General features: G+C 40.7%; 1 protein-coding gene across 1 annotated transcript in view; it reads right to left on the bottom strand.

Annotated features, from left to right (window-relative positions):
• Window positions 1-26,598, bottom strand: part of cdcp1 (CUB domain containing protein 1) — a 65,321-nt gene extending 38,723 nt beyond the window's left edge. Inside the window, exon 1 of the mRNA XM_008121849.2 lies at window positions 26,403-26,598. Within this exon, the coding sequence (XP_008120056.1) occupies window positions 26,403-26,475 (73 nt within the window). The 5' untranslated portion in view covers window positions 26,476-26,598. The remainder of the gene's footprint in view (window positions 1-26,402) is intronic.
• Window positions 26,599-27,537: the final 939 nt, after the last annotated feature.

Here is a 27,537-nt window from a genome sequence, read left to right as displayed (position 1 = left end):
TGAATAAATGTAGATTATTGTACCACACTTAATAAAAAAAATAAGACATGCCCTGAAAATCAGCCATACGGTGTCTTCTTGAAGAAAAATAAATATAAGAGAGTGTCTTATTTTCAGGGAAATACCATATTAGTATGGAGGTCCCCATATAAAACCACTTAATCTAGAATAATCAATTACAAGTCGAGCATCCCTTACCTACCCTGTTTCCCCGATAATAAGACATCCCCGGAAAATAAGACCTAGTAGACGTTTTGCTGAATTGCTAAATATAAGGCCTCCCCTGAAAGTAAGACCTAGCAAAGTTTTTGGTTGGAAACATGCCTGCTGAACAGAACACCAGAGCATGCAGGATCGGTAAATGTACATATTATAAATTGTTGTATATTAAAATAATGGTAGTAGCAAGAAATTCCTGATGAGATTCACAGTTGGTTTGTGATGACAACTACTGTACAGTATATAATAAATGTTCTTTTTTTTTTGTTCAACTATAAATGTGAATTCTTTTTCATGGAAAAATAAGACATCCCCTAAAAATAAGACCTAGTGCAACTTAGGGAGCAAAACTTAATATAAGACACTGTCTTATTTTTGGGGAAACAGGGTAGGTAAAGGTAAAGGTTTTCCTCTGACATTACAGTGGGGAAAAAAGTATTTAGTCAGATACCAATTGTACAAGTTCTCCCTCTTAAAAAGAGAGAGGCCTGTAATTGACATCATAGGTAGACCTCAACTATGAGAGACAACATGAGAAAACACATCCAGAAAATCACATTGTCTGATTTTTCATGAATTTATTTGCAAATTATGGTGAAAAATAAGTATTTGGTCCATAACAAAAGTTCATCTCAATACTTTGTTATACAATAGAGTCTCACTTATCCAACATTCGCTTATCCAACGTTCTGGATTATCCAACACATTTTTGTAGTCAATGTTTTCAATAAATCGTGATACTTTGGTGCAAAATTTGTAAATACAGTAATTACTACATAGCATTATTTCATATCGAACTACTTTTTCTGTCAAATTTGTTGTATAACATGATGTTTGGGTGCTTAATTTGTAAAATCATAACCTAATTTGATGTTTAATAGGCTTTTCCTTAATCCCTCCTTACTATCCAACATTTTCACTTATCCAACTTTCTGCTGGCCTGTTTATGTTGGATAAGTGAGACTCTACTGTATATCCTTTATTGGCAATGACAGAGGTCAAACATTTTCTGTAAGTCCTCACAAGGTTGGCACACACTGTTGCTGGTATGTTGGCCCATTCCTCCATGCAGATTTCCTCAAGAGCAGTGATGTTTTAGGGCTGTCGCTGGGCAACACAGACTTTCAACTCCCTCCAAACAAGTTTTTATTGTATAGTATATACAGCATTTTACACTGTCTTGTTATATATGCCAATAAAGGCTTATTGGGTTGGTAAGCTTTCTACTCACCAGTTCCATTACAGTAAAACCCCGCTCGTTCGAGCCTCCGTGCAATCCGAGCAGGTGAACGGGGAGGGCCGCGAAGGCCCTCCCCGTTCACCTGCTCGCTGGCGTGCGTGTTGCTAGGTAGATAGCAAGCTACCTAGCAACATGCACGGGGCGCTCGCTTTTGCGGCCCTCCCCTTTCACCCACCCGCCGAACAAAGGGTCTTTCTTCCTTTGGCGAAGGCTTGGAGCCAGGGAAGTGGGAGTCACTTCCCTGGCTCCAGGCCTCCGCCAAAGGGAAGGAGAGCCCCCTCATTGCGCTGGTGCTCCCAACCGCAGGGAGGCCTCTCCGTGGGGACGAGGGCTGGATCGGGAGATGCTGCAAGCGCCTCCCGATCCAGCCTTCGTACCCATGGAGAGGCCTCTCCATGGGGAGGAAGGCTAGCTCGGGAGGCGTTTGCAGCGCCTCCCGACCCAGGCTTCGTACCCATGGAGAGGCCTCTCCATGGGGACGAGGACTGGATCGGGAGGCGTTTGCAGCGCCTCCCGACCCAGGCTTCGTACCCATGGAGAGGCCTCTCTATGGGGACGAGGACTGGATCGGGAGGCGTTTGCAGCGCCTCCCGATCCAGCCTAAGTTCCCATGGAGAGGCCATGGGGATGAGGACTGGATCGGGAGGCGTTTGCAGCGCCTCCCGATCCAGCCTAAGTACCCATGGAGAGGCCACGGGGACAAGGACTGGATCGGAAGGCGTTTGCAGTGCCTCCCGATCCAACCTGCGTCCCGCCTGGTAATCCGAGTTATCTGGTTGACCGAGTTGAGGTCCGCCCGGGGTTCTACTGTATATGATACAAATGCTGGAGGCTATATTTCAATGGAAGGAACTGGCAAAACCAGCTCTGAGTATTCCTTGCCTAGGAAATCCCTAGGAAATTAATCGTCTTGACCTAAATTGACCAGACACAACACATTAAGCTATCCAAAAATTGTGACAAAAAGGAACACATTATAACAATTTAAAGTAATAACACAAATCACTCCCAATTTTTGCTAAAGAAAAAATCGGTAAAATGTTCAGATTTATTCCACTTGAAGAAACCATGATAGTTTAGGCTGTATAGGTCAGAAACCACAGCCCTCAGAGCTCCAATGCTCCTCCACATCCCATCTCGACAAGTTCTGCTGCCTGAGGCAGCTCCCTCACTTTCCCCAATAGTACTATTCATATCCTAGTCAAGCCCAGGCAAATATCCCTGTGGAAATGAGTGGCTGAGCTTCCCAAGAACATACACAGAAATAAGAGACATGAAGCAGAGATGCCTGATTTATGAACTGGGAGACATGCCCAAAATAGGGGAATTCCATTCTACATATATGACTGATGCTTGGAACGTGACAGGAGGAACGCTATGGAATGGAGATTTTTGTGGTTTTGGACAGAAATGATTTATTTAAAAAATAGAAGCATTTTATTTACAAACTGTTGCATATCAATACAGAAAAACTAAAATGACAGAGTGTAAATGTAATTTAAACAATAACTGAGCAGTTCAAAACTACACCTACTGAATCCAATAAGAATATGTAACATGCTTTTTGTTCCTGGGTTATAAATGTCATTTCCTAATTGGTTCTATCATAAAATCATGGAAAATGTTTGTTAAACTGTAAAAATTCAGTTTTTGTCAGACATCCTGCAGCACATTTTGCTATCGTTTTTCAATTAATATCTCAGAGTCTCAACCAATAGTTTGTGGCAGTCACAAAAATGAAATTTCTGGAGCATAACAACTACTTTCAAAGTAAGTACCACACAATTAAACAGGAAACAACACTTTCAAACCAGGAACAGATTTTTTTTTTCAAATTTTGTTACATAGTGTAATATATCACAGACTTGAATCCAATGAACTCTGACCAGCAAGAGAACAAACATTAAGAAGGTTTCTCTAAGAACAGTTGTAAAAAAAGTGAAGCACGGGAGAGCTGGATATTCAAGTCAAGAAATATCTTTTTCTTCCCTTTGCTGTTTTGGCAGTTGCTCAAATTGCTTGTTGTGTATTCTCCCAGTATCATTAGACACACCTTGTGTGGAAGGAAGGTGTTTCCTGATGTGTTTTGCTCAAAACAAGTTTCAAAGCAAGAGGTGATAGATCTAGCCCATTGTGTTTTCCAGGCTAGCGCTTGCTTCTCTGTCCTAGCGTGCAAGTTGCAATCTGATAACAAGCCCAACTAACAATCATCCATTTATTCAGCCTGCACTATCTCTTTATTGGGCCTAAGCTGGAGTTTGAATGGGACCAACACCTAACCTAACTTTTGGAAATTTCTATTTCTTTCTCCATCCCCTGCTTTTTGATTGCATGGTTTGATGAACTCAAAACACAGAATTGTGTGGAATTCCAACACCTGTAAGTACTTGCCCAACTGTGAGTTTTCCTCCTGATCACTTCTAAGAATGTGAGCAAAGCAGTTTTAATTCTTTGTCCTTCTTTACTACTTCTTAGATCAACTGACCCAAGAATTAATTGATGCCATTTAAGGCTGCAAAACTGTTACGGATTGATGATAAATGGAAGCTCTTAAGTGTGCCTGCAATCCAGAGTCACCCACAGAATAACATGCCACTCAGGTTTGCAGAACAAAAATACAGGAACTTTACTGATTTCAAGAGATCAAAAAAGAACAGTAGTATTTACAATGGACCCTCTGATGACTTACAGAAGTCCACATGCATAAATGGTCCTTTCTCAGTCCACAAATCTGCTTCAGAGAAGAATACAGTCCTGGTTCTTCACCCTCTTTTCTCAGCAGCAAACAGGCCTCAAAATAGCAAGGCCTCTTTCTGAGTACACTGCTCTCTTCACCAACAGTACTCAGTCAGCACTGAAAACTTGTCCAAGCTGGTTCTGCAGCAGCAGAACAGAAACAGTATCAAATCAATTCCTGGGTCTTTGCAGGCTCAGCCAATCAGCTTCATGCACTTCATTTTCTAGTTAACACATACAGTGCCTTTGCAAAACACGACAAAAACTTGTAATAATTTTCCACTTTGGTAAGAGCTCGCCTGTAAGTGCACCACAATTCAAGAAGGACTTTGAACAGCTGGAAGGGGTTCAGAAAAGGGCAACCAAAATGGTGAAATGTCTGGAAGTCATGCCCTATGAGAAACAACTTAGGATTGGCTTTGTGGATCTCTTAGGGACAGTAAGGCCCTTTCTACACAGCTGTACAAAATCCACATTGAACTGGAATATTGTGGATTATCTGTCTTGATATTCTGGGTTATATGGCTGTGTAGAAAGGCCCCAAGCTTACCTCCCAAAAACACATTGCCACCAGGATTTCTTGGAATTCAAACCATTGTATAGCTTGTATAATTTCTATTCATTTTCCCATTATTTTGGTTACATAATATACATCAAGATATCACAATGAAACCACATCATGGTTAAGGAAAATGAAGCAAAATAAATTGAGTATTTGGGTGGCCTTTTCTATTATAATTATCTTTGACAGAGTCACTATGTTATGGCAGGGGTAATATTGCCAAATGTCTGGTGACAGTAGAATTGAACATGACCAGACTTTGGCAGACAGAAAAATAACAAACTAAAGCTCTACAATTAGAAGTATGCTGATCCTCCAAACAAATGCAACGGAAATGGTTGCAATACTTGAATCACTTTTGTAGCTTATGCCACACCAGCAAACAAGGGAAAGGATATTGTGAAATCTTGTTCTGTGTGACAACTTTGATGAGGTTAAGAAGACTTCTCAAATCAGTTAGCAAGGACTGGACTACTGCACTTATTGAAAGATATTTTAATTCAACTCCCAGAAAAACAGGCAAAAGAATAAGAAAAAACATAACTTATATTAGTGCAGTAACTTTTTAAGCAATTATTTGCAACTCCATGAAGTAGAGAGCCAATGTAGTGGAGGGGTTGAGTGTTGGACTACAACTCTGGCAAATGAAGTGTTGAATCCCCACTTAGCCCGCTAGGTGACCTTGGGCAACTCACGCTCTCTCAGTCTCAGAGGAAGACCATGGAAAATTTCCCATGAAAATTCTATGATAATTTTGGTTTAGTAAGTTGGAAGCAACTACCCATCCAGCTGCTTTCATTTGCATTATTAAAAGTCCTACAGGTAAGATGCAAATTATGTTGGTATCGAAGTCATACACCAATCACATTGATTTAGAGACTAAAATGAAAAGTCTTACGAGAGTACGCATGTTTACTGCATTAGGTAAAGTAAAGGTTTCCCCCTGACATTAAGTCTAGTCCTGTCCAATTCTGGGGATTGGTGCTCATCTCCATTTCTAGGCTGAAGAGCCGGCATTGTCCGTAGATACCTCAAAGGTCATGTGGTCAGCATGACCGCATGAAGTGCCATTACCTTCCCACCGAGGCGGTACCTATTGATCTACTCACATTTGCATGTTTTCAAACTGCAAGGTTGGCAGAAGCTGGGGCTAACAGCGGGAGCTCACTCTGCTCCCTGAATTCAAACTGCCATCCTTTTGGTCAGCAAGTTCAGCAGCTCAGCGGTTTAATCTGCTGCACCACCCGAGGTTCCTCTGTTTACTGCATTAGAAGAATAAAAAAGATCAAAAACCAAAGAAGGCAAACCAAGTAAGGTTGTTAGGCTGGACGAAATGGCCTACATATAAGAAGTGTTGGTAGGTGAGAAGAATAACCTCAATTTGAGAAGCCACGAAGAGATTAAAATAAATTTCAAAGAAGTAACATGGTCCCAATGCTTACAAATAAGAGAACATTATAACTCTGATAAGAAGTTGGGTTTTTGTGAAAAAGGGGACTTTTGGGACATAATATTACAAACAGGAAAGAAATTACTTACAAAAAGTTATAATAAACTGTTGCGCTTGGCAACAGAAATAGAAGAAATAAAAAACTCAATGATAAAATGGGCAAGAAATATAGGGAAATCAATACAGATGAAAGACTGAGAAGAGATCTGGACAAGAAGATTGAGATTTACCTACACAATGGATCTAAAAGCAAACTGGTCAAAAATCTACCTACTGGGAATGTTCGAGGCAGAATCCTTTGTAGAGCTCAATAAAGAAAAACTACTCATTTTTCTTACGAACGCAGCAAGAATGGTCTTTGCTCAAATGTGGAAATTAGAAAAGATACCAAATAAAGAACTTTGGTTAAATAAAGTAATAGAGATAAAGGACATGGACCAATTAACATATTTACAAAAAAAAAGAACACAGGCAGAGGAATAAAAATGACCAACTGGTCTATATTTGAGGACTATATTAAGTTGAACTACGAAATCTCAATAGATGAGAGGTAACATTTAAAGAAGATAATTAAAAGGGAAAGAATGTTGATGCAACTTAAGAAGAATTAAGAGACTTGAACAGAAGGAAGAAGAACAGAAGTCAACCCTTTATATATATAATTATTATATGTTTTATTATTTCTTTTTTCCCTCTCTCTTTTCCCTTTTTTCCTCCTACTTTCTATGAAAAATTTGTTCTCATACTTTTGTTGTATATATCACTTGAAACTTCAATAAAAATCATTTAAAAATTACAAATTAACTGCAAACTTCCAACTATGGACATCTCTGTGCAGCAACACATAACACAAACAACAGAAAGGCACAGCCAAGAACAAGGAAGTGATCAGCCCAACCTAAACAAAAGAGCCAGGCCAAAGGGTTTCTGTTTGCTTTGGTAAATAAAACATTTGCAGTTGGGCTACAAAGCAGAACCAAACCTTCAAAGAAACTCATCAGCCGAAAGGAAGCAGAGTTCCCACATCTTATTAATTCCCTATCGGACTGCTCAGATGCTTTTATACATGAGGAATGTTGTTAGTGGCATTTTTCAATGGTTTCTTCTTTCAGCCTAGACCCCTCCAGATGAGTTGACTTATAACTCACATCATCCCCGGTGGGTATGTTATATATTTAAACCATGCAACTATGTTTCGCACCTGAACAAGTCAGACAGGAGTTCTTTGCATTGCAAACTTTGTAAAGCTGCTTGATAAGAGCGTAGCCAATGGGTGCTCCTAAAATGGTTCTTGAGAGAAAGTGACAGTGAGGAGCAACAGCCTATCTTTAATATTTAAAAATTATATTACAAAATTATAGTGTATAGCTCCATTCTATAGAATCCTGAAATTTGCAATTTAGGGAAGGGAATTTTAAATGTCCAGCCTACTTACTTAGGCGATCCCTTGTTGTCCAAATATGATTGTCTTCCAGGTATGGTGTCCTGTCAGTGGATACGTAGGTGACAGTGGAGTCCTATTCTTGACCCACATGTTCTTCCACAGTGAGGACATCAGTTTCCAGGTGGAAGGTGGTCCTGATCAGAATTGGCTTGACAAGTCTTCCTCTTGGCACGTTTCGTCCTCAATTTGTGCCTCTTCAAATTCCATAGCACTGCTAGTCACAGCTGATCTCCAGATAGAGTGCTCAAGGGCTTCCCAGTTCTCGGTGTCTATGCCATAATTTTTGCAGTTCGCTTCAAGCCCATCTTTAAATCTCTTTTCCTGTCCATCAATATTCCGTTTTCCGTTCTTGGGTTGGGAGTAAAGTAGCTGCTTTAGGAAATGGTGATCGGGAATTCGGACAACATGGCCAATCCAGCAGAGTTCATGGCGTAGGAGCATAGCTTCAATGCTAGTGGTCTGTTTCTTTCAGGACACTGACATTTGTCTGCCTGTCTTCCCAAGAGATTTGCAGGATTTTTCAGAGGCAATGCTGATGGAATCATTCCAGGAGTTGACTGTGACATCTGTAAACAGTCCATGTTTCGCAGGTGTATAACAGAGTTGGGAGGACAATACCTTTATGAACAAGCACCTTGGTATCCCTACGGATGTCCTGATCCTCAAGCAGTCTCTGCTTCATTTAGAAAAATGCTGCACTCACAGAGCTCAGCCGGTGTTGTATTTCAGTGGCAATGTTGACTTTTGTGGAGAGGTGGCTGCCAAGGTAGCAGAAATTGTCAACTTTTTCTAACATTACACCGCTAAACTGTATTTCTGGCATTGCATAAGGTTTGACTCTAATGCAGAGCTTCCCAAACCGTGTGTTGGATGTGCTGTGCAGATATGTCATGCGATCATAACGAGAAATCACAAAAATATTGGAAATGAATGTTATCTGTCAATTCATATACATATTGATGAAAGGTTTTCATGAGATATGTTGTGTCCCCATACATTTCATTATTGCAATGCATTCAAGTGTCTATATCTCTTAGAAGGGGTCAGAGTTTAACTTCTGGTTTGCTAGTAAAACTGAAATACTGTGTCGCAAAATGATGCGTGTCTCAAAAATGTGTCACCAACATGAAATGTTTGGAAAGCTGTAAATCTACACTCCAAAAACCAGTGAAACATCCTAAGATAAGAAAAAGAGTAATCATTCAACTAAAATACAAAACTAGAAACGATGTGATGCTTAATCCCATGTGATCCAATTTGTAACTGTAAAGTGCTGGAAGATATCCTTAATAGGATTACTGGATTATTTGGAAGGGTGCACAGGTACAATAGATGCTGAAGTGATTCAAAGTATATTAACATCAGCTAAAATGTCAATATTTATGTAGTGGAAAAGGAAAGAGACTCAATCTTTTTTAGGCTGATTCACCAGAACTGGAATATATAGCTGTAATGCTTTACTTAGAAACTAAACTAATATGACTGGCAACTGTGATGGACTGGATGAGGGCAAATAAAATGAGGCTTAATCCAGACAACACAGAGCTCCTACTGGTCAATCGTGAGGCCGATCAGGGTGGTGACCTGTGCTCAACAGGGTTACACACCTCCTGAGGATACAGGTCCGCAGTTTGGGGGTCCTCTTAGGCTCAGCATTGACACTTGAAACTCAGGTGTTAGTGGTGGTTGGGAGGGCCTTCACATAGCTAAAACTTGTGCACCAGCTGTGACTGTACTTCGAAAAGCCTGACTTGGTCATGGTGGTCCACACCTTAAGTTATATCTAGAACGCACTTTATGTGGGGCTGCCTTTGAAGACAGCTCGGAAACAGCAATTAGTGCAAAGGTCAGCAGACAGATTACTAACTGGAGCTAGTTATAGGGAGCATAAGGTAAAGGTAAAGGTTTCCCCTGATGTTAAGTCCAGTCGTGACCGACTCTGGGGGTTGGTGCTCATCTCCATTTCTAAGCCGAAGAGCCGGCGTTGTCTGTAGACCCCTCCAAGGTCATGTGGTCGGCATGACTGCATGGAGCACCGTTACCTTCCCGCCAGAGCTGTACCTATTGATCTACTCACATTGGCACATTTTCGAACTGCTAGGTTGGCAGGAGCTGGAGCTAACTGCGGCCGCTCATGCCGCTCCTGGGGTTTGAACCTGGGACGTTTCGGTCTCCAGCTCAGTGCTTTAACGCACTTTGCCACCGGGGCTATAGGGTTGCATACAATGCCCCTATTAAAGCAGCTCCACTGGCTGCTGACAAATTTCCAGTCCCAATTCCAAGTACAGGTTATTACCGACAAAGCCCTACACGTTTCAGGTCCAACCTATCTTCAAGACCGCTTCTCCCCCTATGAACCGGCGTGGGCTCTAAGATCTGCCAGGGAGGCCCTACTCTCAGTTCCACCTCCCTCTCAAACGTGGTTGGTGGGAACGAGGGAGAGGGCCTTCTCAGTGGTGGCCCCTCAGCTTTGGAATGCCCTCCCCAGAGAAGTTAGGTTAGCCCCCAAACTCCAATGTGTTTGGAAAAACTTGAAAACATGACTCTTCAAGAAGCCTTTGAACATGATTAAAACCTCAGTTAAAACTTGAGAATCAAGCAATTTTTTGGCCCCTGCACTTTATGTGACTGAAATAGATACGGTCTATTTTAATTTGCAGTTATTACTGTGTTTTATTGAATATTTTATTTAAACTAGTAGGGGTGTTATAATATATATATATATATATATATATATATATATATATATATATATGTCTGTTTTATATGAATTGATACAGTAATTGTTTATATAATGTTACATATTTTACTGTACCTATGCATTCTGTTGCACTTCTACGTGCTTTTGTAAGCCACCCTGAGTCCCTTCTGGGAGATGTTGGTGGGATATAAATAAAGTTTTATTATTATTTTATTATGACACAGCAAACAAGATAGATATGCTAGATTTCATATCACAAAATCACAAGTCGAACACTTCCCAAGTGTCTAGGACTGTGTGATGTATTTTCGGATGATGTGCGCAGATCCCAGTAGGGTGGCCTTTTGCAGTTGGCAGATCGTAATATTGTCAATGTCTATTGTTTCCAAATGCCGGCTGAGATCTTTTGGCACGGCACCCAATGTGCCCATCACCACCGGGATCACCTGCACTGGTTTCTGCCAAGTTCAATCTTGAGGTCCTGATAGCGGCTGAGTTTTTCCTGTTGTTTTTCATCAATGTGACTGTCACCTGGGATGGCAACATCAATGATCCAAACCTTTTTCCTTTCCACAACTGTGATGTCTGGTGTGTTGTGTTCCAGAACTTTGTCAGTCTGGATTCGGAAGTCCCACAGTATCTTTGCATGCTCATTTTCCAATACTTTTGCAGGTTTGTGATCCCACCAGTTCTTTCCTGCTGGCAGGTAGTACTTGAGGCATAAGTTCCAATGGATCATTTGGGCCACAGAGTTGTGCCTCTGTTTGTAGTCTGTCTGCTGATTTTCTTACAGCAGCTGAGGATATGATCAATGGTTTCGTCGGTTTCCTTGCACAGTCTGCATTTTGGGTCATCAGCTGATTTTTCGATCTTGGCCTTAATTCCATTTGTCCTGATGGCTTGCTCCTGGGCTGCAAGGATCAGGCCTTTTGTCTCCTTCTTCAGGGTCCCATTCGTGAGCCATAGCCAGGTCTTCTCCTTATCAGCTTTTCGTTCAATTTTGTCAAGGAATTTTCCATGCAATGTTTTGTTGTGCCAGCTGTTAGCTCTAGTTTGTAGTGTGGTTTTCTTGTACTGATTTTTTGTCTGCTGTGCTTTGAGGAGTTTCTGATTTTTTACTTCAATCAAAGCAGGTTCTTCACTTTGCTTTACATATTCTGCCAGGGCATGTTCTTCTTCTTTGACTGCTTGTTTTACATTATTTATTATTATTATTATTATTATTATTATTATTATTATTATTATTATTATTATTATTATTATAAAATACACTAACACAGAAATTAGAAGCATGAAAATCTATTTATAAGAATTTTGAAATGGGGATTTTAAAAGAAGATATACATTTTTACTGACTTTTTACATTAGTCTGAGCAATCAAGCTCCTCTATTTCTCCTCTTATAGCTAACAAATATTTTTTAAAAATCTTATGTATATTTCCAATAGCAAAAAACAGAAGCAAAGTAATATTTGATTACTGGATGGCAGTAGGACAAATAAAGCATATGTAAAATGTTGCCTAAATACTGCATTCAAATAAACATTTGGAAAATGTTTATAATGTAATAGCAAACAGAAGACAGCTTAGCAACATATATTGTCTTACTAATTCTCTAAATGTGAAGAAATAAAAAAAGTACTGAAAGTCACTAGCATATTAATTCCTGCATGCCCAGAGAGTTCTGCATTACATATGCACATGTGCACTTCCAAGGGACAGCACTGAAAAGTTAATTATACCTCTGGGTAATTTCAATTTGACTGGTTTTATATCCATATTCATTATGCTGGCAATCATGTTAATGAATCACTACATTTCCTAAAATGGAAAATCTTCCAGAGAAATCTTTTCAGTCACTGAGATCTTTTCATCTCATATCACCACTACTCAAAACACAGCCAAATGACAGCTTCATCTATCATGAGAATATGCCATTGAAAAGAACTTCACAATGACTGCAATTCCATACATGATCAAATGGAAGTGAACTAATCAAACCCAGTGAAACTCATTAAGAATGCATCTTCACTGTAGAATTAATGTAGTTCAACACCATTTTAATTGCCATGGCTCAATGCCGGGTGGACTGCTGACCTGAAGGTTGTCAGTTCAAATCTGCGAGATGGGGTGAGCTCTAGCTTGCAGGAACATGAGAAAAGTCCCCCAACAGGATGGTAACACATCCGGACATCTCCCAGGCAACGTCTCTGTAAACAGCCAATTCTTTCACACCAGAAGCAACTTGCAATATGTTCTCAAGTAGCTTCTGACACAATAAAAAATGCCATGGAATTATAGGAGCTGTAGTTTTACTATGTCTCTAGCCTTCTCTGCTAGTGTATGCTGGTACCTCACCAATCCACAACTCTCAGAATTCCATAGCATTGAGCTACAACAGTTCAAGTAGAGACAAATTGCATTAATTCTAGAGTTAATTCACCCATAGATATGAATTGTTCCCTGAAGGTTCTAGTGCTAAGTTTGGGATTGGACAGCAGCCTGGGATGTGCTCAAGATGGACCTGAGAATTGATAATATTCTTTAGAATACTGTGACCAATTCTGTTCCATCACACTAAGAAGGATATTGACAAGCTGGAATGTGTCCAGAGAAGGGTGACCAAGATGATCAAAGATCTGGAAACAAAGCCTTATGAGGAATGACTTAGAGAGCTGGGTGCGTTTGGCTTGGAAAATTCGGAGACATGTCCATGTTTAAATATCAGAAGAAATATCATGTAGAAGATGGAGCCCCACTATTTTCTGCAGCTCCAGAAACTAGAATGAAAACCAAAACATTCCAGCTACAAGAAATGAGATTCTACCTAATTTTAAAGAATAACTTATTTACTGTGAGAATTGTTTGACAATAAAGCAGCATGTCTTGGAGAGTGGTGGGACACCATTCTTTTGAGGAGGTTGGATGGACATCTTTCAGGGGCACTTTTGTTGTTCAATGCCAAGATTTGCTACCAGGGCAGGATCTGCAGAGAGTAACAAGGATCCAAAAGAAATATCAGCAAAATATCTATCCTTAGTTTTAGCTAAGGTTTCAAGCAAAGCTGGTAAGGAGGATATTGTCATACCAAAGGCCTGAAGCCACCTATGACCATAGCATCACACAAGAGTCCAGTGTAAAGGCAAACGGCTTATTGCAAAATTGCACAAAAGATATATAGTAAAAGCAGGGATAAAGGAAATGAGGTGTAGAATCCAAAAAGACAACAATCAATTGTCTCTGGGAAATCCAAAAGCAAGACAGTCCAAAGATAGCCCCCAAAATACAAAGGCAGCTTAAATCCATAAGAAACCTTGAACAAGAATGTAAAACAAGAACATGAAAAACTTCCAGAATGCTTGAATCCCAAAACCAAGACTTGGAACAGGAACTAGAGAACCCAGGCCTAGCCATACTTGAAAACCACGTTGCCTGAACTGAACTCATAGTGTCAGTTTGTTGTAGATGACGGGAGAGATAACGCAAGAGAGATCCTTTTGAGAGGCCAAAAAGTCCGGTTTATTATATTCAGCGGAGTCTCTGGAAGTGGAATCTCTTCCAGTAAGCAAACCAGAGAGACGATCAAGGCGTGGACTTGCCTTTTATACATTTTCAGACAAAGAACATGCTTTTACATACATCTCGTCATTAGTACGTCACTTCACATGCTTACATACATGGGCATAAATATGCACGATCAGCATTTTCCTATCTTAAGCACTCTTAAAAGCGTGTAGCAAGTCACAGACACCACGGCTGGGCTTTAGTAGATTAATCATGGCCCCTTGTCAAAAGGAAGGGGGAGAAGTCAGCTCTCCTTCCATTAAGCTGTGCTAGGAACCAATTCACACTGGAATGTATAGATAACTGCCCCCCCTTCTCCCCCCTGTCCTGTCAGCTTGTGCATCCCTAAAATCTAACAAAGAGAGAGTCTGATTTTTCTACATTTCACTGCTTCTAATGTGCATACAATATATGTCTAAAAATCCATATTTTTCAGTTCCTCATCAAGTTAGCTCTTAATAAACAGTCATAAAAGCATTACATCTGCCGTGAAATTTCTGCTTCCCAAGAAGCCATGTTGATCTACGAAGCTGGCTATCTGCTCTAATCTGCAAATGTGCCTCCTTGATGAGGTCAGTATCACCAGATGCTTTCCCATTAGAGTTTCTCATCAATTTGTTTCCACTAGACTCCTTATCTAAAGAGGATGATTCCAACTCCTGTGTCTGGCCTTGAAGTTCAGGAGCAATTACATTCTCAGGCCCTGCATCTGTGCCTGCATCTCTATCAGTTTCACTTTCTTGGCCTGCATCAGAAGGAATTCCAGGAAAGCCCACAATCCAGTCTGACTCTGTCATCAGGGAACCCATCAGCCCCTGGCTGCTGTGACTGCTGCTGAGCTACAACAAATATAGTACTTTGGGCCACATTCACATGTCAAGAGTATAATCCCATAATCCCCATTGCGACTTTGTCAATATAAAACTGCTTGGGACCAGTTTTGTAGTCTAAGTGGTTTTGGATTTTGCAAGGAGCTGACAAAAAGGACCTAAGAAAAGCTTTCTGCAATGTGTAGAACAGCTGCTCAAAAGGTAGCAAAATAACAATTTTACAAAGGTTTGGGAAACATATTCATTTACATTCCCACTCAACTCAATTTAGGCTCGCAATGGATTAAAAGTGAGCAAATTAGCTATTAAAAATAAAACAAACTTAATAGCATCACTATATAACTCACAAGAGTTTACATTCAACAAAATTCAAATGTCAGATTGAATTACCCAACTCCAGAAAGAGACACACATTGAGGGCTACGTAATATTATGCAACGAAGGAACTACAGTAGAGTCTCACTTATCCAAGCTAAATGGGCCGGCAGAAGCTTGGATAAGTGAATATCTTGGATAATAAGGAGGGATTAAGGAAAAGCCTATTAAACATAAAATTAGGTTATGATTTTACAAATTAAGCACCAAAACATCATGTTATACAACAAATTTGACAGAAAAAGTAGTTCAATACACAGTAATGTTATGTTGTAATTACTGTATTTACGAATTTAGCACCAAAATATCACGATATATTGAAAACATTGACTACAAAAATGGCTTGGATAATCCAGAGGCTTGGATGAGTGAGGCTTGGATAAGTGAGACTCTACTGTATTATGGTACGAAGAATATCACTCTGTGCATCTCTTGAATTCTGTTCAGTTGCTAATCCCAAGTAGAGTAGATCCAATTAATCAACTGAATTTAAATAAGAAAATAATAATGTTTCCAAAGATTCAACAGGTTTACTAAGGGCAGAACTAATAACTGGGCTTCTCGGGCCTTATGCTCCTATCCTTACACTTACTACTACTAATTATTATTATTATTATTATTATTATTATTATTATTATTATTATTATTATTATTATTATAACAACAATCTTCAAGAGATAATTTCAGTTTATTTTGGAGACTATGTTGAATTAGACTGAAGATAATCTTTCAGTACATTGGGTCCAAGAAGATTAGTCTGATGATCACCCATTAATTTAGAATACAATGGGAATTGTGGAATCTTCCAGATGTTGTTGAAGTATATACCCCACTATTCCTTGCTATCAGTTCTTCTAAGTAGGGCTTCTGGTTCAGATTCATATCTTTTTATTGTATTGGCTATGCTCATACTTTTACATACTCTCTAACATTTAACAAATAAAAATGGAAGACATATAGCCAAACCACGTCATGGCAAATGTGAATAAAAAGGAAGACACACAAGCCAAGTAAGACTGCAGTGGTTTGCTTTTGCCTGAGCTTATTGGAAATGGCAATATGATGCCCATCATTTCCCAATAGCTTTCATTGAGTGCAAACTGCTATTGCACTTTGAACTCAGTTTGCAGCAACAAAAGCAAGGTGAGGACAAGGAGGGAAAGTGGAAAATGGAAAGAGAAACTGGAATATTTTAAAAGTAGCTGAAAAGGGGGAACAACAGAGGATTGACAGGGAATATCCAAACCAGACATTTGGAGGGTATGTTTTTATAAATTGCTACTATATTGCACTAAAAAGATAATAATGATGCTCTTCTCCTCTTCATAGAAAATTAACACTCCAGCGCATCTATTGGAATTGCATAGTAATACCTTGTGGTAATCCTACAAACACACATCTGGGAATGAGGCCCAGTGAACCAAGTATTATTTGATTCCAAGTAAACATGATAGGAAGGCAAACAGAAAAAGTAGTGCTTCGTACAATATATAGATATCTATCTATATCCATAATAAACATGAAAACCCATAATCTAATCTAATCTATCTAAATCTAAATCTAATCTAATCTAAATCCATAATAAAACCGAAAACCCGTATGTGTGTATGTGGCACAGATGTCTGCTCACCCTCCAGCTTCCACAAACAGGCTATACTTCCCACTCCTGAGAACCCAGCAAGTCACTCTTTTCCATTGACATTGCGGTTACAGCGAGCGCCATGAACATGCAGCCCAATCCCTGACAATGTCCTTCCCAAACACTATGACCCACCACCCAAGGAATGCTTTTGTTTTTGGACCATTTCATCCTAGATTTTGCATTTTCCTCCATCACAGGCAGGCATCCCAGGGTTCTCCATTGCTGTGGAATTTGCATGACCCCACCTACTGCCCTTCCCTTTCAAATCTGTCTGCATAACAAACACAGCAGAACTGAGGAGGAACCAAACTTATTGGAGGAGTTTGGGGGATTTACTCCACATGGTGGAAGTTGTCCTTCACTCTGCATCAAGTCAGAGCACTGTGACTCCTCCTGTCACAGTAGAGGAGCTGTAGTTCACCTACATCCAGAATGCTATGAACCCAAACAATGATGGCTCTGGGCCAAACTTGCCATGCATACCTGATATACCCAGATTTGAATACTGGTGGGTTTTGAGGGGAATTGGCCTGGACATTTGGGAGTAGTAGGTACTGGGATTTATAGTTCACCTGCAATGAATGGGCACTCCGATGATGGACCAGGACCAAATTTGGCACACAGAGCCCCCATAACCAAAAAAACATATTGGACAAGTTTGGGGGAAAGGGAGTTATAGTTCACCTGCATCCAGAGAAACAGTGTCCCCCATCGACAATGGACCAGAACCAAACTTTGCACAGAGAAACCTCATGACCAACTGAACATACTGCAGGGGTTTGTGGGAATGGGCCTTGAGTTTGGGAGTTGTAGTTCACATGCATCCAAAGAGCATGTGAACAACAAATCTGGACCAAACTTGGCACACAAACCCAACATAGCCTGCTGTGGATACTGACAGATGTTTTGGGACAATTGCCCTGGGAATCTGGGAGTTGTAGTACTTCACCCCCATCCAGAGAGCACTGCAGCCAGGCGATGACCAGCCAACGACAGATCTGGACCACACTTGGTACACAGATCCAAAATGGCCTACTTTGAATACTGGCAGATTTGGGGAGGATTGATCCACGATTCTGGGAATTGTAGTTCACCCACTCCAAACTGAGAATATCTAACAATGAAAGACAAATAATGCCTTTTTCAAATAACCCGGGCATCGCCGGGTTCCCAAGATAGTAGTTGATAAAATTCACTGCAAAAAGTAACAGTGGTGACCACTAGTTTTAAAATGTCTATGATGTGGGATTACATAATACACAGCAGATTGAGCTAAGAAGGCTATTAGCTATGCTTTATTTAAAATATCCCTATGTTGCCTCTGGAGCCAAAGTCTCTTTAAAGAGTGAGAAGTTAAAGCCATAACACACAAAATGCAGCTAATTAAAACAATGTAAATTAGCCACAATGTAAACTAGCTATGATATTATAGCATGAGGTTGAACCTACGTTCAGCTGATAGCAGCCTCTAGAAATGAGATTTAAAGTCTATTGCAAACTGAATGACAATTGTGTACACAAGTATTAAGGAATTTCTGAAAGCTGGATTCAAATAAAAGCTATTTTTTATGCTCACCTTCCTATAAGACCTTACATGACTCACAGATATACAGCTGATCTTACAATCAGGGCAAGGTTGTGTGTTTTCCAGGCTGTATGGTCATGTTCCAGAAGCATTCTCTCCTGACATTTCACCCACATCTACGGGAGGCATCCTCAGAGGTTGTCAGGTATATACTTCACAACTTCTGAGGATGGCTGCCACAGATGTGGGCAAAACGTCAGGAGATAATGCTTCTGGAACACGGTCATCCAGCCCGAAAAATACACAACCTTGCCCTGTGATTCCGGCCATGAAAGCCTTCAACAACACAATCAGTGCAAGTTTGGAAAGATGTAGCTGGTCCTTCAAATAACCCAGTCCAAGCCATTTATATCCAACTTTCAGGGTCATGAACAATATCCAACTAAATAATTGTGAGGATCAACACAGAGGAGGGCTATAGCTCTTATGTCCTGTCTGTAGGTTTCTAAGAATATCTGGCACATCAGTGTTTGAAATGAGATGTCAGACCTCTGGTCTGAAACAGCAAGGTTTAGGAGACTCTCCATGGACAAGATCCAGAGCCTTTTGGGCAAAATAAGTCACATCCTTTGGGAATTTTTAGGAAGAACAGTTCAAGGCTTAATCACAATGCCGTCTGGGTTATTTAGTCAACGTTTCGCTATGCTGTTGCTGGAACACAAAACCACAAGCCTCCTAAACAATGGAGCCCATCCCTAATCAAGGTCAAAATCCTCATAATCACTCACACATTTTCATTTTTAGAACAGTCCACATTTCATTTTTTCCCATTTTCAACATTTACAATATTTTTATTAACAGGAACAGCGTGCTCCATAACTTATAGCCTTATCAAGGATGATTAACGTTTGGCTGAATTGCAGTGTTTAACTTTGTGGACATACAAAGCTTTGCTAAACCCACTCTTATCAGTGAGGGGTTTGATGAAAGACCCTTTCGAGGATGCCCACAATAGGCTTAACTACTATTACAGCAGTGTTCCCAGCATGACAAATATTTGTAACATCAGAACACAGCGATAGCCATTTCCTGCCCTTTTCTGCCTGTGCAACTTGCTGAGTAACATGGGTTGCATGTTGCAAGAACTCTTTTCTCTCTCTTTTTTTGGAACAGGGTTAAAGAAAAATGAAAGAAGTTCAGTAGGTGGCATTTAGTCTAAGTATGCTGGGAGAAAACATCTAGATTCTTTTGGTCAGTACAGAAATTTGGGTGTACCATTTTTGCCTGTAGATAACATTGTTAATGAGTGCAAATGAAATAATTATACAGATAGTCCCCAAGTTATGAACAAGATAGGTTCTGTAGCTTTGGTCTTAAACTGAATTTGTTTGCAACTCAGAACAGGTACATTTTTAAGTGTAACTAAAGCCATACACATACACACATATGTGTATCATAGGGAAGGGTTAACACCCCCGTGGTGTTTGTTTTGCTGTCTGTGCCCCTCTTCAAAAGATTTCAACTCACTTTCTGTCCTTGTGATAATTGGGTTTTGTAAAATTTGGCTTGTTGTGTAAACAAGAATTGGTGAGAAAGCTTTAGTCAAGACCTTTTTTCCCTTATCTATGGTTTTTTTGTAAGTCGGACAATTGTAACTCAGGGACTGCTTGTACATTGCTACATATTTTCTTGAATTGATAGTTTATGGAAACTCCAAAAAACATAGAAGGTGTGTGCATCCATCCAAGCCACTACATGTACAAAAACAGATGGTTGAGGACAATGGCAAAGAGCCTATAGCCTTCCAGATATTTCAAGATGACAATCTCATCATCCTTAATCATTGGCCTGATGGCTGAATCTGATGGATGCTGGAGTCCAGCCACATCTAGAGATTTTCCTACTAACACTGTGTTTCCTTCGTGTTTTCTCTGATTTCACTGTCATGTTTTCTTCACAGAAGTTATACAACAGAGATTTTCCATTACCCTCCTCTGAGGCTGAGAGAGTATGATTCACCCAAGGTTACCCATTAGATTTCCATGGGTGAGGAAATACTTGAGCCATAGTTTCCAAGAGCCCTAGTCCAGCACTAAAACCACTGCATCGTGCCTCTCAATAAATGCTTCTCTCGAATAAAGAGGGTATGGCCAAAAAACGTGAGGGCTGAGTTAAATTTAAATATCAATTACGCATTGGATAGAACAACCACTGTCTATCTTTCTCCAGGTGCAACCTGGCTCTGTAAATGCAAGGAAGGCTGGAACAACAGTTCAACAACATCCAGATGGCCTATAATTCCCACCACTGATTTAGGGAAAAAGCAGAAGATATAATTATTTTGTTTCCTAAACACAATGGACCAGTGGTGGTGATGGTGAAATACAACTTGAGCAATTACACATCTTCAGGCAATGGCAGGAAGGAGTTTCAATCAAATAAGAAGCTAAGTTTGTTCCATATAGAAAGAAGAACAAAAAACACATTGTTTTCTCAACAGTAAATATTTTCTGTGAATATATGAAGTATCTTTAGCCTAGTTAGACTATCTAGACAACTGTGGCCCACCAAGTGCTACAACTTTCACAATCTCAGTTGGACTTGGCTGTGGCACTGCTGGTTAGTAGCCAGCAGCAATAAATCACTACTGACCGAGAAGTCATTGGTTTGAAGCCCGGGTTAGGATTAAGCTCCCAACCTGTTAATAGCCTAGCTTGCTACCCACCTAAGCAGCTCAAAAACAGTTGCGGCTGTGAGTAGAGAAGCTAGGTACAGCTTAATGCGGGGAGGCTAATTTAACTTACCCGTATATACTCGAGTATAAGCCAACCCGAATACAAGCCGAGGCACCTAATTTTACAACAAAAACTGGGAAAACTTATTGACTCGAGTATAAGATGAGGGTGGGAAATCCAGTACTGGTAAATTTCAAAAATAAAAATAGATATTAATAAAATTACATTAATTGAGGCATCAGTAGGTTAAATGTTATTGAATATTTATATAAAACTGTAATTTAAGATAATAAAAAGGCTTTAATAAGATAAGATTGTCCAACTCTGATTACCTATATACTCGAGTATAAGCTGACCTGAATATAAGCTGGCCAGGGGAGCTTTTTCAGCCCTAAAAAGGACTGAAAAACTAGGCTTATACTTGAGTATATATGGTAATTTACACACCATAAAACTACCGGCGTGCGAAGAGCAATGGGGAACTACTACTACTACTATGACGTGGTGTCATAGAGGATGATAAAGCTGTAGCTCCCCCTGTGAGCATACCCTCATGAAGCCAGAAGCTGGAAATTGTTAAATTTCACCTATTTGTTTTTATTTATTTACAGTGTTTATATTCTGCCCTTTTCAACCCGAAGGGGACTTAGGGCGGATCACAATGTACACATACATGGCAAACATTCAATGCCATATGAACACAGAGACAGAGGGGCAATTTAACATTCTCCAGCTTACAGCTTACTGAGGGTATACTTGATTCCGGCCACAGGGGGAGCAGCTGCTTCATCATCCACTGTGACACTGAGTCCTTGATGGATACTTCCTCATTCCAAACGCTGCTGGACACTTTTTATGGTGTCGTAAATTAGTTAAATTAGCCTCCCCGCATAAACAGTACCTAAATTTCCTACTTGATAGATGCAACTATCTTTCGGGTTGTTTTGGTCAATGACGAGCAGGGCTATTTTTTAAAGGTCAGGTGCTCACTCCGATAGGGGCTGGCTTCGAACTCATGATCTCTTGGTCATAGTGATTTATTGCAGCTGGCTACTAACCAGCTGCGCCACAGCCTGGCCCTCTGTCTGTATATTGTCTGTCTGTATGCTGTATGTCTAATAATGGCATTTAATGTTTGTCATGTATATGTGTATTGTAATCTGCCCTGAGTCCCCTTTGGGGTGAGAAGGGTGGAATATAAATACTGTAAATAAATAAATAAATAAATAGGGCTGATAAAACTATAATGCCAACATTTCTGGAGTACCACAGCTGGCCCTCACTATTCTGGGCAATTCACTTTCTTGGGCTATTAGCAGTTCTCCACAGTCTATATCTGAGTTATGGAATCATAGAGTTAGAAGAGACAACAAGGGCCACTCAGTCCAACCCCCTACCATACAAGAAACACACAGTCAAAGCCATCCAGCCTCTGTTTAAAACACTCCAAGGAAGGAGCTGTAAATAGCTTTTACAGTCAGAAAGTTCTTCCTGATGTTCAGGTGGAATCTTCCTTTCCTGTAATTTGAACCCATTGGCCCAAGTCCTAGCCTCCAGGGCAGCAGAAAACAAGCTTGCTCCCTCTTCCTTTCAAATATTTAAACATGGCTATTATGTCAATCTTCTCTTCTATAGACTAAATATAACTAGCTCTTTCAGATGCTCCTCATAAGGCATGGTTTCCAAACCGTTGCTCATTTTAGTAGCTTTCCTCTGCCTGCAAAAATGCCCAAGAGTGGACTTTCTGCATGCATGTCCTCACCAACCTGTCAGAGAAATCCATCCAGAGACTGTCATTCAGGAGTCATATCAATGAGAAAGTAGATGGGATACTAACACAATGTAACACAATTTTTGTTCCTGGGTTATATAGTCCTAATGGGTTCTATCAGAAAAACATGGGGAAAAAATTATGAAACTGTAAAAAAAAATCATGGGATATCCCACAGCACATTTTGCTATAGTTTTTCATCAAGTCTCAACCCATTCAACATAGTTTGTGGCAGCCATAAAAACAAAGTTTCTGGAGTATAACAGCTACTTTCAAAGTAAACAGGAAATTACACTTTCAAACCAGGAACAGATTTTTTTTCAAATTTTGAAACATAGTGATCTGCAAGGAATACCGTAAAAAGTGCAGGGAACCTTCGACTCTCCAGATACTGATAGATGCTACTCCCATCATTCCTTTCAGGAATCCCTTTTCTTAGGAAAGGAGGGTGTTTAACCACTCCCTTCCTCTGAAATATATTCTACAGTCAGTTAAATCCATTGGCATTTCCTATCCCAGAACTAACCAGGTATGACCTGTTTAACTTCCAAGATCAGACAGGATCTGGTGCCTTGAAGTTATTTAGGCCCAGAACTAAACATCTGGATGACACAAATTCCACAGTCCAAGGATATAAGAAAAGAGACATAACCACATTCAATCAATCAAGAGCGACAGAGGTGCACAAAAGCCATGCACTGAAAACAAACAAAAGTACAAACCTAGTAACTAATCACTCAGGATATACAGCTCATGCAAAGGAAATATGCCAGTTATGTATTGCACAATAAAGTTTAGTTAAAGGGAAAAATACTTAAATTAGTAAATAAAGCAATGTATTACACCATGTAACATTACTTTTGTTCCTGTGTTATAAATGTCATTTCCTAATTGGTTCTGTTATAAAAACATGGAAAAGGTTAGGCTGTTGTGTATGTATGGACTGTATGGCCATGTTCCAGAAGCATTCTTTCCTGACATTTCCTATGTAGACTTGTCCACAGCTGCATGGTATATGCTAGACCCCTGCAGAGGTGGGATGGTCCATCTCAACAATCAGGGCCAGTACACACTTCCCAACAAAGGATTCCCCCAGGCAGAAAGCAGCCATGCTTTGAAGCTGAAATTCCATTCAATGCTAATCAAGCTGGACAACTGCAACATTTACACTTGCCTCAAGCAGACAAGAGTTCTTTCTCCCACCCTGGATCTTCCACAGGTATATAAACCCAATTGCCTAGTTTCCAAAAGACTTCACAACCTCTGAGGATGCCTGCCATAGATGTGGGTGAGAATGTTTCTGGAACATGGCCATACAGTCCAGAAAACTCACAGCAATCCAATGATTCTGGCGATCAAAGCCTTTGACAACACATGGAAAATGTTTATTAAACTGCAAAAACTTTACGGAACATCCTGCAGCACATTTTGCTATCGTTTTTCAATGAATAGCTCATTGAATCTCAACCCAATCAACAGAGTTTACAACAGCCACAAAGATGAAGTTTCTGGAGTATAACAACTACTCTCAAAATAAGTATAACTCAGTTAATCAGGAAATAATGCTTTCAACCCAGGAACAGAAAAAATTAAAATTTTGTTACATAGTGAATTATTCTTTACACTGACTCTTCTATTAGAATGCTAAGGCGCATGAGTTTGAACAACTTTTGGAAATAAGGCCCCTTCCACAGGCCCTATATATATGTATATGTATGTATGTGTGTGTGTGTGTGTGTGTGTGTGTGTGTGTGTGTGTGTATATATATATATATATATATATATATATATATATATATATATATCCCCTAGGATCTGATCCTAGGTTTTCTGTTTATCCCAAATTATCTGGCAGTGTGAACTCATATAATTCAGTTTTAAAGCAGAAAACCTGGGACTTAAGGCCTGTCTGGAAGGGACCTTTGTTGCAGTTAGATTCCACTAAACACAACATCATCAATCAGCCAACCTTTGGATCTGGGATCTAAACTGAAAGGCAGGCTTGGCTTGTCCCATTCATTTCAATGGCTCGGCTTGAAGCATGGTCACGCCTGTCTCCATCTTCACGTCGTTTTGGAACTTGATGAACTCGCTTTTCTCGAAGGAAGAAGAGAAAGCAAGCCACTGGATGAAGCCTGAGCCGTCAGGGCAGAGAGCGCACCTCTTGGATCCGAGTCAAAACCAAGGCGTTCCCCATCCGCCTGTCTGCAAAGATCTACTCTAATGGAGCTTGACACCCCTTGAACTGCCAGGGCTCAATGCTATGGCATTGTGGGAGCTGTAGTTTGTCAAGGTCTTGAGTTTAAAGGGCGGGTGTCTCAACAAATCCCAGGATGTGTTCTCGAAGGCTTTCATGGCCGAATCGCTGGGTTGCTGTGAGTTTCCCAGGCTGTATGGCCATGTTCCAGAAGCATTCTCTCCTGACGTTTCGCCCACATCTATGGCAAGCACCCTCAGAGGTTGTGAGGTCTGTTGGAAACTGGGCAAATGGGGTTTATATATCTGGGGAATGTCCAGGGTGAGAGAAAGGACTCTTGTCTGTCAGAGGAAAGTACAGTAGAGTCTCACTTATCCAAAATAAATGGGCCGGCAGAATGCTGGATAAGCAAAAATGTTGGATAATAAAGAGAGATTAAGGAAAGGCCTATTAAACATCAAATTACATTTACAAATTAAGCACCAAAGCATCATGTTTTACAACAAAACGACAGAAAAAGCAGTTCAATACACTGTAATGTTATGTAACAAATATTGTATTTACAGTAGAGTCTCGCTTATCCAACGTAAATGGGCCAGCAGAACATTGGATACGCGAATATGTTGGATAATAAGGAGATTAAGGAAAAGCCTATTAAACATCAAATTAGGTTATGATTTTACAAATTAAGCACCAAAACATCATGTTGTACAACAAATTTGTTCAATACACAGTAATGCTATGTAGTAATTACTGTATTTACGAATTTAGCATCAAAACTTCGCAATATATTGAAAACACCGACTACAAAAACATTGGCTACTAACACATTGACTACAAATAAATTGCGTAAAATGAACTTCTAGTAACAACATTGTCGGAAGTTAAATCCATAAAAAGTTCAGTCCTTGCTGCCTAGCGAAAGAGCCGTGGATCTGGGCGGGAGGCCGACTGCATTGGATAATCCAGAACGTTGGATAAGTGAGACTCTACTGTATGGTTGCTGCAATTGGCCAACTTGATTGGCACTGAACGGCCTTTCAGCTTCAAAGCCTGGCTGCTTCCTGCCTGGGGGAAATCTTTGTTGGGAGGTGTTAGCTGGCCCTGATTGTTTGTTATCTTGGAAACAATCCAAGATAAGCAGCCAGGCTTCGAAGCTGAAAGGCTTTTCAATGCTAATCAAGCTGGCTAATGCTTGCCTCCATTTTTTGCCTCCAAGTCACACTTGCCTCCATTTTTTGAAGCTGCAACCCCTGACGACGTCTGCCATTGATGTGGGCGAATAACCATACAGCCCAGAAAACTCACGGCAACCCAAATTTCAAGATCCCAGAGCATTGAGCCAGGGCAGCTCAAGAAGTGTCGAAGTGCAGTCATTCCACAGCGGAGAAACTCCAAAAAGTCTTTCTTACCTGCGCCTTGGACTAGGATCAACCCGGCTGCAACGAGGAGGAAGAGGAAGGGCATCCTCTGCTCCGGAGCCATGGCTGCTCCCTCTCCAGCCACCAAGGCAAACTCCGGGCTGTATGAGCGGCTCTTCCTGTTCTCGCTCTCTCTCTCTCTCGCTCTGGGACTCCGGCCCCGCCCCTCTCGCGCCCAGCCCAGCTCCAGGTAAGGCCCCGCCTCTTCCTTAGCGCCGCAGGGAAGGAGGAGACTGAGTCGGGCTCTTCTTACCCCATTGGCCGAAGGGGAGAAAGGCCACGCCCCTCCTTGCCTCTTAATGGATCCTCCGGAATGTGGGCGGGGCCTCTTTCTCTATCCAGCGCCCAGGTGAGCGCGAGACTGAAGAGGGAGAGAGATGTCCCGCGCGCGGAATTCCCCGAGAATCACGTGACTCTCTCAAGTCTCAGGAAAGACTGCCTTGCTGGGTTTTTTTTTTCCGTGTCAGGAGCAACCGGAGTTGCTTCTGGAGTGAGAGAATTGGCCGTCTACAAGGACGTTACCCAAGGGACGCCCGGATGTTTTGATGTTTTACCATCCTTGTGGGAGGCTTCTCTCATGTCCCCGCATGGAGCTGATAGAGGGAGCTCATCCACATTCTCCCCAGATGGGATTCGAACCTGGCAGCCTTTAGGTCAGCAACCCAACCTTCAAGTCACAAGGCTTTTATCCCCTAGGCCACCGGAGGCTTGCTGGTGTCTCCTAGGAAAAGCTGGATTACAAACTACAAGCGCACGAGCACGAATCAAGGAACATGAAAGGCACTGCAGACTAACTCAACCCAGAAAAGTCAGCCATAGCAGAGCCCTTGATGAACCAACCTGGACACTGTTTATTATTTGAGAACACAGAAATGCTGGACCACTCTCACAGCCACCACGTCAGACGACACAGAGAAGCCACTGAAATACACAAGCATGAGGACAATTTCAGCAGAAAGGAGGAAACCATGAAAATTAACAAAATCTGGCAACCAGTATTTAAAAAATCAAGACAGTAAATATAATAATTTTATTTTTATACCCCGCCCCATCTCCCCGAGGGGACTCGTGGCGGCTTACATGGGGCCAAGCCCAGGCAACAAGAAATATAAAACTCAACAATAAA

This window comes from Anolis carolinensis, chromosome 6, assembly GCF_035594765.1.
Source record: "Anolis carolinensis isolate JA03-04 chromosome 6, rAnoCar3.1.pri, whole genome shotgun sequence".
Taxonomy (NCBI): Eukaryota; Metazoa; Chordata; class Lepidosauria; order Squamata; family Dactyloidae; genus Anolis; species Anolis carolinensis.
This window is presented reverse-complemented; position numbering and strand designations above follow the sequence as displayed.